Source organism: Panulirus ornatus, chromosome 13, assembly GCF_036320965.1.
Source record: "Panulirus ornatus isolate Po-2019 chromosome 13, ASM3632096v1, whole genome shotgun sequence".
NCBI lineage: Eukaryota > Metazoa > Arthropoda > Malacostraca > Decapoda > Palinuridae > Panulirus > Panulirus ornatus.
This window is the reverse complement of record NC_092236.1, coordinates 47,860,083-47,873,444: the sequence shown is the minus strand read 5'-3', so window position 1 is coordinate 47,873,444 and position 13,362 is coordinate 47,860,083. Positions and strand designations below refer to the sequence as shown.

General features: G+C 42.2%; 1 protein-coding gene across 4 annotated transcripts in view; it reads left to right on the top strand.

Moving 5' to 3' along the window:
* LOC139752847 (ileal sodium/bile acid cotransporter-like) overlaps positions 1 to 9,042 on the top strand; it is a 79,907-nt gene extending 70,865 nt beyond the window's left edge. For all 4 annotated transcript variants that reach the window (XM_071668807.1, XM_071668808.1, XM_071668809.1 and 1 more), the window contains one exon: positions 523 to 9,042. In XM_071668807.1, the coding sequence (XP_071524908.1) occupies positions 523 to 660 (138 nt within the window). In that variant the 3' untranslated portion in view covers positions 661 to 9,042. The remainder of the gene's footprint in view (positions 1 to 522) is intronic.
* Positions 9,043 to 13,362: the final 4,320 nt, after the last annotated feature.

Here is a 13,362-nt window from a genome sequence, read left to right as displayed (position 1 = left end):
TCCCCAGTTTTATCCCATTTTGATCCTACTTGATTGACTTAATGTGACCTCACGTCACCCTCTACATCACTATACTTTCTACACACTCTTCACCTCGCCTCCCCTGACAACAGCAGGTCACCTCTCTCAACTTTCTTGCTTAAACCATTCGAATTTTACTCGTTCTTGTGTCTGTGTTTCCCAGCTTTGCCTTAAACCCATGATCTGATATCAGTATAATAGTTGCATCGAGCAGCTGGATTCAGTAGTGATCTTCCGTTACCATAGACTTGCCTCATCTGCTAAAAGCAATGATTCACCACAACTGGACAAATGTATACAGTCATCACATTGCCAAAGATATACCTATCACAACACCTTCCACAACAAGACCATATATATATATATATATATATATATATATATATATATATATATATATATATATATATATATATATATACATATATAACACCATCATATAACATTGCGTCAGACTCTGCCATGTCTCCTCACTAACGTAGTCTCGTCTGCCTCCTTCAGGAAAATCCAGCCGACGTGCAAGACACCCAGATGACCACTCTGGAGAAGACCAGCAAGCTGGAACATGACATCAAGTCCTCCGGTGTGGCCAACGGAGGTATCGACAACCCGGCGGCAGACCTGAGGGATGTGGTATGATCTCGAGTGCCACCTCGTCAGCTCAGCTCCTCCCTCCCAAGCTGACTCAGGCCGACCCAACCCACAAGCTTCAGCAGTTCCTGTACACTCAGTCGTGCTGATGTAAACACTCACGGTGTTTACCTAACTGTAGAAATGATTTACTTAATATAGACTGTATCTCAAGTCAGGAAAGGATACAGATGACGGTGGCGGTTCATTAGGTGTGGTGTGTAGCTGCTACCTGTGTCCCATTTCAGTAGCAGTGCGATCGTTTAGACCACCAGTAAGACTGTAATTACCATCAAACACGTGAAAACCATTCGAATCCATCGAGCAATTGACCAGTTCGCGTCTTTGACGGCGTTTGTAGCATGTCAGATCCCAGACAACAGCAGTAACACAGCCGACAGCCAACTTCAAGCTCCCAACAGGTCGTCACGCTACGCTACCGTCCACCTTCAACTCCAGTTCCATCCATAGTGAGGATATACAGACTATGAAACACAGTCTCCGAGCTCCTCCTGACTCAGGCTGGTCGGCTTCGTTGATCAGATGGGCTCAGGTCACGGGTGGTGGAGGATGGTTACGGCAAACTTCGGACTGTGATGCGTCTGCAAGACACAGATCAACTTCTGGATGCAAAACCGTGTCTTCGATGCCCGTGAGGCTCCCAGACCGTGAAGGTAGCGTGCTCCAATTTAGCAAAAGGAAGGGTTTAAGTCATGGAACACAACTGGAACGTCAAGTTACACTACAACCCTCAGCTTAACCAAGAAGTATCTGTAACTGGAGTGTTTGGATGAGGGTTCTGATGCGATCTGAGATGCAAGACCTGCGCTGCGCAGCCTTCACTACCCTCCCGTATTTGCTTCATGTGCAACTTCCTTCCTTGGCAACATCAGAGACGTGTCACCTTCGTTTGTATCTGACCGTCAATATACAGGACAACAGTGTAGTTAATGCTGTTAAAACAAAGGCCAAACATAGACAATCCCAGTCCTTATGTGTTACATTAGATTCCAGAGGGAACCAGGCTTGACTGTGGTACATGATACAGCACCATGCTATACCTGGCCTACACCATCAACCCACTTCGAGTCTGGGAAGCTCACAACATGCCAAGTTTCTGTTTTGCTTCTTTCTTTAATCATGACTTTATAGTTTCGTACGCTGTGTTGCGCGCTCAAACGTCTGTTATGTGAACTTAGGCCATAGTGTAACGAACGCATTGTGTGGTGAGCTAGGAACGTGCTTCACGTTAGCTGAAAACGCACGGTGTTGTGCGAGACAGCATAACAACGACGCATTTCTTGATGACAGTCGAGATCACCCAACACTAATGAGGCTGAGGCCATGACAGACCTTCCCTCACGACCTGTGTAGACGACCAGCACATGTCACATTCAACCACGTCCTCCTGACCTGTAGAAGGCGACCTGAGACGGGTACCCTCCCCTCCTGTGATAACACTGACAAACTCCTTTAGGTTGTGGTTCTTCGTGTAACAATAAGTCATATTTTTATCTTATTAAGTGATGGAATGTTTATAATTTTTTGTCTGATTTTGAGTTAGAGTTTAGGATGAATATTGTTAATGTCGAGGCGCAAGCCTTCCTCTCCAGATGTTGTTGTGGCTGTCGCCAGGTAATGAGTGTAATCATCCTGATGAGTCTGATTCAGCAGCCGTTAAGACGATGAATGTAATCCTTTGATGAGCGAGGCACAGCTTCATGTGACCATCTATCATCATCTCCACATCCCAGTCAGGACAGCCAAGCCTGATGGAGTCACACTTGACCAATGCAAACTAAAACAGAACATGGAAGACACAGGTGCCAGTGCCAACATGATGTGTCCTTTGTTCCCTTCCACTATGGTAATTATCTGCCCACTAGATGAGTCTCCCTTTAATTCCTGTCACAATACGCAGCTTCCCTACCGATCATCTACGCGGTGTTGTGTCAAATGTTTTCTAAAACACTGTTAGCTCTCTCAGGGAATTCTAAGAGGTTTCTCGCAAATCCCTGAATCCATGTTGTCTCTCGCTTAGGCAGTATCTCCTCTGCAAATAGCCATCTATTTGCTGATTGAGTATCTAGTTCACAGAGTCTCTAGTTCACCATAACTTCTCAATCTCCTTTCTTAAAGACAGGGTAAGACATTTGCCCTTCTTTACTCTTTTGACACTTGATCATTCTCCAGCGATTTCTTGGACATTTCAGTTGGCTTGGCAAGCGTATCTGCTCACATCTTCTTTAGCACCTGTGGAGAACCTTCACCAGAACCACGAGTTTTACTCGAGTCCAGGGCCTGTAGTCGTCTGTTCAGTTTTTTCTAGAAATTTCACTTCTTTTCCACACCTCCTCCTCACTGCGTCTCACTGGCGTTGAGGCAATAGTGGCTTCCACTGTGAAAACATTTTTGAGTTCATCATTCAGTTCCCGGCATATCCTTACATCATTCTCTTCAACTCTTCCTTCAGAATCCCTTATCCTAATTAGTAACTGTTTAAGTGACAATTTACATCTGAGGAATCTATGCTTAAGTCTTGGATCGTCTGGCTTGTCCAGAGCGTTCTTTTCAAAGTTTCTCTGTCCCTCCTGTGTTATCCTATTGTATTCAGTCCTTTCAAATGCTGACTGGTTAAGACGGCGCCTATATTTACCTCACAAAACATTCTTAAGTTCGTTCGTTTTTCAACATCTTTTATTGATCGGCCTCAATCTTTTTCTCTGTATTTTCAGTTAAAGTTACCCACGTTCCTGCCTCTTCTTTGTACATTTCACAGAACCTTCCATGATCAGTAAACACAGAACTCCATTTCCAAATCCATGTTCTTATAGAAACTCCTCGTTGCGTAGTTTTCCACGATTATATCTCTTCTGCCACACCAATATCCTCTCTGATCAAACGACATGATAACTTGTTTTTTCCCCAGGTGGTGTATCATGTATGATATTCTGAATTCCCATGCTAACTGTGTGTATAGATTGTATCTAGGCATGATGATACATTAGCCTTTCTAATCCTAGTATGCTCTATGACACGATGATGCAGGACATTTTCCTGTATACACTCTTTAAAGCTTGCTTCTCCACGACTGTCTATGTGTGTGGGTGACTGTTATACATCAGAGTGGATATCCAGTGTTTCTGAACGACGAAACTTCGTTCTGAAAGGCAAAACGCGATAACAAAGTCTCCATTTTCCCACTGGAAGACAGACCGTGTCCCACCATCTGGCGACTGGCCGCTCGACCAGATAATCAGTTCATCAGTAACGTTTCATCTGCTTATACAGCTGGTTGATATCTCTCGACTTGCTCGCTTCCCTCCCTCTCTCCCTCCCTCCCTCACAGTGCTCCTCGCCATGTTCTACCCAGAGTGTGCTGCTGTGCCCAACAGAACCCAGACATGAGGTTTCTCTCTTAGTACATCTTTACCGTATGTCTGATGTTACAAGAAAAATCTCCCTGTACTGTTATCTTCACGGCCCTCGTGGATTTCGCGAGAGCAACTCGGCTCATATATATATATATATATATATATATATATATATATATATATATATATATATATATATATATATATATTGATTTTACTTTGTCGCTGTCTCCCGCGTTAGCGAGGTAGCGCAAAGAAACAGACGAAAGAATGGCCCAACCCACCCACATACACATGTATATACATACACGTCCACACACGCACATATACATACCTATACATCTCAACGTATACATATATATACACACACAGACATATACATATATACACATGTACATACTTCATACTTGCTGCCTTTATTCATTCCCGTCTCCACCCCACCACACCTGCCATGACACCCCCCCTCCCCCCACACGCGCGGGAGGTAGCGCTAGGAAAGGATTAAAAAAACCACATTCATTCACAGTCAGTCTCTGGCTGTCATGTATAATGATGCACCGAAACCACAGCTCCCTTTCCATATCCAGGCCTCACAAAACTTTCTATGGTTTACCCTAGACGCTTCACATGTCTTGGTTCAATCCATTGACAACACAGCGATCCCGGTATACCACATCGTTCCAGGTCACTCTATTCCTTGCACGCCTTTCACCCTCCTGCATGTTCAGGCCCCGATCGCTCAATATCTTTTTCACTCCATCCTTCCACCACTAATTTGGTCTCCCACTTCTCCTCGTTCCCTCCACCTCTGACACATGTATCCTCTTTGTCAATCGTTCATCTCTCATTCTCTCTATGTGACCAAACCATTTCAATACACCCTCTTCTGCTCTCTCAACCACACTCTTTTTATTACCACACATCTCTTTTACCCTTTCATTACTTACTCGATCAAACCACCTCACACCATATCTTGTCCTCAAACACCTCATTTCCAGCACATCCACCCTCCTCCGCACAACTCTATCCATAGCCCACGCCTAGCAACCATACAACATTGTTGGAACCACTATTCCTTCAAACATACCCATTTTTGCTTTCCGAGATAATGTTCTCGACTTCCACACATTCTTCAACGTTCCCATATTTTCGCCCTCGCCCCCACCCTGTGACTCGCTTCCGCTTCCATGGTTCCATCCGCTGCTAAATCCACTCCCTGATGTCTAAAACTCTTCACTTCCTTCAATTTTTCTCCATTTGAACTTACCTCCCAATTGACTGGTCCCTCAACCCTATTGCACCTAATAACCTTGCTCTTATTCACATTTACTCTCAGCTTTCTTCTTTCACACACTTTACCAAACTCAGTCACCAGCTTCTGTAGTTTCTCACCCGAATCAGCCACCAGCGATGTATCATCAGCGAACAACAACTGACTCACTTCCCAAGCTGTCTCATCCCCAACAGACTGCATACTTGCCCCTCTCTCCAAAACTCTTGCATTCACCTCCCAAACGACCCCATCCATAAACAAATTAAACAACCATGGAGACATCACGCACCCCTGCCGCAAACCGACATTCACTGGGAACTAATCACTTTCCTCTCTTCCTACACGTACACATGCATTACATTCTCGATAAAAACTCTTCACTGCTTCTAGCAACTTGCCTCCCACACCATATACTCTTAATACCTTCCACAGAGCATCTTTGTCAACTCTATCATATGCCTTCTCCAGATCCATAAATGCTACATAAAAATCCATTTGTTTTTCTAAGTATTTCTCACATACATTTTTCAGAGCAAACACCTGATCCACACATCCTCTACCACTTCTGAAACCACACTACTCTTCCCCAGTCTGATGCTCTGTACATTCCTTGACCCTCTCGAGCAATGCCCTCCCATATAATTTCCCAGGAATACTCAACAAACTTATACCTCCGTAATTGAACACTCACCTTTATCCCCTTTGCCTTTATACAATGGCTCTATGCGTGCATTCCGCCAATCATCAGGCAGTTCACCATGAGCCAGACATACATTGAATATCCTCACCAACCGGTTAACAACATAGTCACCCCCTTTTTTAATAAATTCCACATCAATATCATCCAAACCCGCCGCCTTGCCGGCTTTCATCTTCCGCAAAGCTTTCACTGCTTCTTCTCCGTTTACCAAACCATTCTCTGCCATCCTCTCACTTCGCAAAAAACCTTGACCAAAACACCCTATATCTGCCACTCTATCATCTAACACATTCAACAAACCTTCAAAATACTTACTCCATCTCCTTCTCACATCACCACTACTCGCTATTACCTCCCCATTAGCCCCCTTCACAAATGTTCCCTTTTGTTCTCTTGTCTTACGCACTTTATTTACCTCCTTCCAGATCAGCTTTTTATTCTCCCTAAAATTTAATGATATTCTCTCACCCCAACTCTCATTTGCCCTCTTTTTCACCTCTTGCACCTTTCTCTTGATCTCCTGCCTCTTTCTTTTATACATTTCCCAGTCATTTGCACTATTTTCCTTCAAAAATCGTCCAAATGCCTCTCTCTTCTCTTTCACTAATAATCTTACTTCTTCATCCCACTACTCACTACCCATTCCAATCTGCCAACCTCCCACCTTTCTCATGCCACAAGCATCTGTTGTGCTAGCTATCACTGCTTTCCTAAATACACCCCATTCCTCCCCCACTCCCCTTACGTGCTTTGCTCTCACCTTTTTCCATTCCGAACTCAGTCTCTCCTGGTACTTTCTCACACAAGTCTCCTTCCCAAGCTCACTTTCTCTCACCACTGTCTTTACCCGTAACATTCTCTCTTCTTTTCTTACAGCCTCTACAAATCTTCACCTTCGCCTCCACAAAATAATGATCAGACATCCCTCCAGTTGCACCTCTCAGCACCTCAACATCCAGAAGTCTCTCTTTCACGCGCCTATCAATCAACACTTAATCCAATAGTGATAATCTCTCCTATTTACATACGTATACTTACGTATATCTCTCTCTTTAAACCAGGTATTCCCAACGATCAATCCTTTTTCAGCACACAAATTTACAAGCTCTTCACCATTTCCATTTACAACACTGAACATCTCATGTACACCAATTAATCCCTCAACTGCCACATTATATATACACACAAACATATATATATATATATATATATATATATATATATATATATATATATATATATCATATAAATTGCACATTATTATCATTACAATGCATGACTGCCGTTTCCCGCGTCAGCGAGGTAGCGCCATGAAACAGGCGAAGAAAGACCCATCCACTCATATACACACATATATACAGACACTCGCATACATGTACATATACATACATATACTTTTACCAATATGTACACATATGAATACATATACATACACATACATACATATGCATATATACACTTGTACGTATACCTGCTTGCCCTCATGTATTCTCGTCGCCACTTCGCCTCACAGGAAACAGACAAAAAAGGCCACATTCGTTCACACTCAGTCTCTAGTTGTCATGTGTAATGCACCGAAACCACAGCTCCCTATCCACATCCAGACCCCATACACCTTTCCGTGTTTTACCCGAGACGTTTCACATACCCTGGTTCAGTCCTTTGACAGCGCGTCGACCCCGTTATACTACATCGCTCCGATTCACTCTATTCCTTGCACGCCTCTCACCCTCCTGCACATTCAAGCCACGATGGCTCAAAATCTTCTTGTTCCCTCCACCCAACACATATATCCTCTATGTCAACCTTTCTTCACTCAGCCTTTCCATATGTCCAAACCATTTCAGCATACCCTCTTCTGCTCTATCAACCACACTCTTTTTTTTCTTTTTTTTTTTTACCACACATCTCTCTTACCCTTTCAATACGCAACTGATCAAACCACCTCACACCACATATTATCCTCAAACATTTCATTTCCAGGACATCCACCCCCCTCCATACAAACCTATGTATAGCCCACGCCTCGCATCCATATAACATTGTTGGAACCACTATTTCTTCAAACATACCCATTTCTGCTCTCCGAGATAACGTTCTCTCCCCCAGCCTATGACTCACTTCAGCTTCCATGGTTTTACTTGCTGCTAAGTCCACTCCCAGATATCTAAAACACGTCACTTCCTCCAATTTTTCTCCATTCAGACTTACATTCTAACTAACTAGTTCCTCAACCCTACTGAACCTAATAACCTTACTTTTATTCACACCTACTCTCAACTTTCTCCTTTCACACACTTTATTAAAACTTAGTCATCAACTTCAGCAGTTTTTTTCACTGGAATCAGTTGTATCATCAGCGAACAACAATTGACTCATTTCCCGGGTCCTCTCATTCCCAACAGATTGCAAACTCCACATCTCTCCAAAACTTTTGCATTTACCTTCCTAACCACCCTCTCCATAAATAGATTAAACCTCCATGGGGACATCACGCACCCCGTGCTGCAAATCGACATTCACTAGGGAACCAATCACTTTCCTCTCTTCCTACTAGTACACATGCCTTACACTCTTGATAAAACTTTTCACTGCTTCTAGCAGCTTACCTCCCACACCATATATTCTTAAGACCTTCCACCAAACATCTTTGTCAACCCTATTATATGCCTTCTCCAGATCCATAAATGTTACATACAAATCCATATGTTTTTTTTGTATTTCTCACACACACTCTTCAAAGGAAACACCTGATTCACAAATCCTCTACCACTTATGAAACCACACTGCTCCTCCCCAATTTTATGTTCTGTGTATACTTTCACCCTCTCAATGAATACCCTCCCCTATATATATATATATATATATATATATATATATATATATATATATATATATATATATATATATATATATATATATATATATGATCATGTGATTCTATATTTTTTCTAAACGATAAATGTAATTATTGACTGTTTAAGAGACCAGAAGTGTAACTTCTTGTACTGCTTAAGTCTTGTATGGGACAATAAAATGTTGCGTACTTGAAGCTGTCTTTCTATACCATCGTTGTGGAGTGGATTGAAGACAAGGTCAGCCTTGAATACCACGTGTTTTATAGTTTATGTTATGGGCTGCATAACAACATACGAGGCGAGACTGTGTGAGGTATAGACATGGCGATGTGTAAGGAACGTTAACCTAAGCTTACAATAGCATATGTGTGAGATTGTGATGTTGCAGACTTAAAGCATCGGAAGATGATGTGATCTTAGAACTCTCCTTGATCGTGTGTGGGTTGATGTCTGGAGCCTACACCACCAGACCACCGTGATGAGGAACGGACCAACGTCCTCTGGACTCTGATGACCACCTCCGACTCTCCCACGTTGAGGCCTCAGCACTCTCCCTGCTCGTCTAGACTGGGATCCCACACCTCAACACCACAAGATGTTTGCTGATCTGTAGAGCGTTAACTCTAAGGGTTACAGACAGCACACATACCCTCAAGTATGAGAGACACAGCGAGACAGAGCAACACAGACAGTGAGGCAGACAACAGCATCTAGTGAGACAGAACAACACAGAGACAGTGAACATATCCTCCCACGTCTGTGTTTCATCACACAAAATGTTAACATTCATCATGTTATCGACCGGATCTACAGCGTTGTCAATAATGCCTCAACCCCAAAAATTTACTTGTTACAAATTCATATACGACATTTACGTACATCTATGTAGCCGTCTGTCTACCTACCTACCAACCGAATTCTCTCTCTCTCCCTCTCTGTCTCTCTCTCTCTCTTCTTTTTTCATACATGATCGCCATTTCTCTCCTTGGCGAGGTAGTGTCAAGAACGCAGGACGGAAACATAGAGGAAATTATCCTCACTTGGCCTGCTTCTCTGTTCCTTCTCTTGGAAAATATACTCAATTTACACAAGTCTACATTGCATGGTAGATTTCTAAATATGCAAAATTCGCTCTACGAAACGTCTTCACACACACACACACACACACACACACACACACACACACACAGGTTAAACGACAAAGGTTTGGCCTGACCCAACCCAGTGCCTGTGACCAGTCTGGCCCAGGTGGGAAACAGTTCCCTTCATGTTACTTAGTTTCCATGTCCATTACTATCCTGATGTGTTGCCAACGTCTTTGCGAATGGCTATTGTAGTGATGTTATGTGGGCAACGTTTTGATGAATATATATGTAAAAAAAGAAAAAAAAAGGAATGACCAATAAAAAACGGGGTGAGTGTCCCCACTGGTCAGAGACTTAGAGGGAGGACCATGATAATTTCTGCACCGCCTCACGTGAGATGTTTGCCACAATATGTTACTCTGCTTCCAAGTACAGTGTACAAAATGCTTCAAAATACAGGAAAATGGTAACGAGTCAAAATGTGCGAATGTAGCTACAACACAGAGTACAAAAATTGAATTGAGTTAGAATACAGGAGGTGCAACTGTGAACATGATATGACCGAGATAAATTCTACTTCCCATGCCTTAGTGAGGTTAATTTACAGCCCTTGTCTATACTCCAACTTTATTATTATTAATATTATTACTATTATTTCTATTACCATCATCATTAATTATTATTATCGTTATTATCATAACTCATCCCTTGACGAGAAACAACGCGAGCGAGAGCCAGGCTTTCTGAAGATAAGGAAAAACGTTAGTTTGACGAGTTTAATGTCTAGCAATGAAGAGGAAGGTCATTAAACCTGCAATTTGCATAACCACAGCCGTACTAAAATTTTCATAACTACATTTCTATTGTAGTTTACATAACCACATCTTAAATAAAATAAAAGAATAAAGAGGAAGAAAACAGATTCATCAATGACATAAAATTAGGAAAACCTTTGGCCTCTGTAGAGATTTAACTAGGCTTTCGAAAGTTCATAATTAAGTTATATATTTTATCTAAATGTTACAACGCCCCAGTTCTCTCCATCAATGCCCCTACCACTTGTCTGGACCATACGGTAAACTGGTTAATCCGGAAATGTTTCCTGCCAAGTGAAGCAATTTGTTCCGTTCGGTTTTTAAGAACATATTTGCAAATGGAGCAGCATTGTTTTGAAAATAATGTATTATCATTAAAATTATTATCTCTATCATGATACATGTTCATACGTGTTCCTTATCCCCCGCGTTAGTGAGGTAGCTCACGGAACAAATGCCTGAGTCCTTTAGGAAAATATCCGTAGTAGACTCTTTCCTTTGTCTTATACAGGAGGGGAGGATCTCGAGCCCTCCCACTCTCGCCCCTCTCTATTCGCCTCCTGATCGCACAAGGTACGGGGGCAGCATTCTCTCTACCCTGTCGCCAGTGATTATCATCATCATCATTACTATTATCATTATTGATGATGTTATTTCATCATTAATATCTTAATATCATTGATGGACTAGAAAATATCTGTCGTAATTACTGGCTTTACCCACACACAGATCACAAAGTTCAAATCTCCGTATTTTGTGATGCAGGTGAAAGTATACACCTTTCAGCAATACCAACAAAAGTACCATTTTTCCTTGCTCTTGTGGCTTGGCGGTTTGTGTAATTATAGACCTTAATGTTTGCCTTGTAAGCTAGTAGTTCTTCCTGTTCTCATCGTCAAACGTTTAACATAGAAAACGTAAAAGATCCTCAAACTGAAACTGAAGTAACTTGACATTGTCCTGGTGAAAGTAGGATGGTTTTCAATCCTTACTGAAAGGTTGGAATATCAACGTTTTTGATCTTATATAGTAAAAGAAATATAAAAAAAATCATCGTAGAGCATTATATGACTGAAGGAAAACTATATCATAAATATATCCACAATAATGGAAGATAAACGATAAAGAAGCATTATTTAAAACGTTGTGGTAACAGATTGTCAGCGGTCTCCACCATCACTCCAGACTATGCTACCTCCTTACAACCTTTGGTGGCCCTTGCAATGGGTGACAGGCTCCAGCTGTTCAGATAAGTGGTTTGTTGCATGTGTTATGTACGAGTTTTGTGTCTATATTTACGATATGTGCAAATAATGGGACTGGATTGGGTACCTGAGACGTTGTCATCCTTCTCCCATTTTCATTCATCTATGTTCATCATATATGGCATCATTTGCTCACGTCCACAATCTATATGTAAAATGCACGGAGACTTGAGTCCTCTATCAACAGACAAGCGCCAAGCCCAAGAGACCTTCCCATGGTTTCCCCAAGACAACTTCACATGTCGTAGTTCACCCTACCAATAGCACTTCCACCCAGTGTTCTCTGCCCCATGCTCCACCCCTCGCACCCGTCATGCACATTCAGGCCACCTTCACTCATCTTCCTTCTCGGTCTACCCCTTTCCCATGTATCCTCTTGTCATTCGCTTTTCATTCATCTTCTTCACATGTCCAACCGCTTCAAACAAAGTCCTCTTACTACCACACCTTTTAAAATTATTTCTTACGCGATCAAATCTCCCCACACCACACACAATATATATATATATATATATATATATATATATATATATATATATATATATATATATATACACATCATGTTTTGGACAATCCCACGTTTACCAAATGGCGTCCTAGCTTCGTCTCTTCAATGTATATCAACTGACTGTTATATTTCTTTCTTGTTTCTCTCCTGATGATGTGATTGTTACACGAAAGAGCACTTGGGAACTTTTCGTGTTTCGTTTTCCCCGTGGACTCATAGGAATATTTTTTTTTTTTTTTTTTGCCGCTGTCTCCCGCGTTTGCGAGGTAGCGAAAGGAAACAGACGAAAGAAATGGCCCAACCCACCCCCATACACATGTATATACATTCACGTCCACACACGCAAATATACATACCTACACAGCTTTCCATGGTTTACCACAGACGCTTCACATGCCCTGATTCAATCCACTGACAACACGTCAACCCCGGTATACCACATCGATCCAATTCACTCTATTCCTTGCCCTCCTTTCACCCTCCTGCATGTTCAGGCCCCGATCACACAAAATCTTTTTCGCTCCATCTTTCCACCTCCATTTGGTCTCCCACTTCTCCTCGTTCCCTCCACCTCCGACACATATATCCTCTTGGTCAATCTTTCCTCACTCATTCTCTCCATGTGCCCAAACCATTTCAAAACACCCTCTTCTGCTCTCTCAACCACGCTCTTTTTAATTCCACACATCTCTCTTACCCTCACGTTACTTACTCGATCAAACCACCTCACACCACACATTGTCCTCAAACATCTCATTTCCAGCACATCCACCCTCCTGCGCACAACTCTATCCATAGCCCACGCCTCGCAACCATACAACATTGTTGGAACC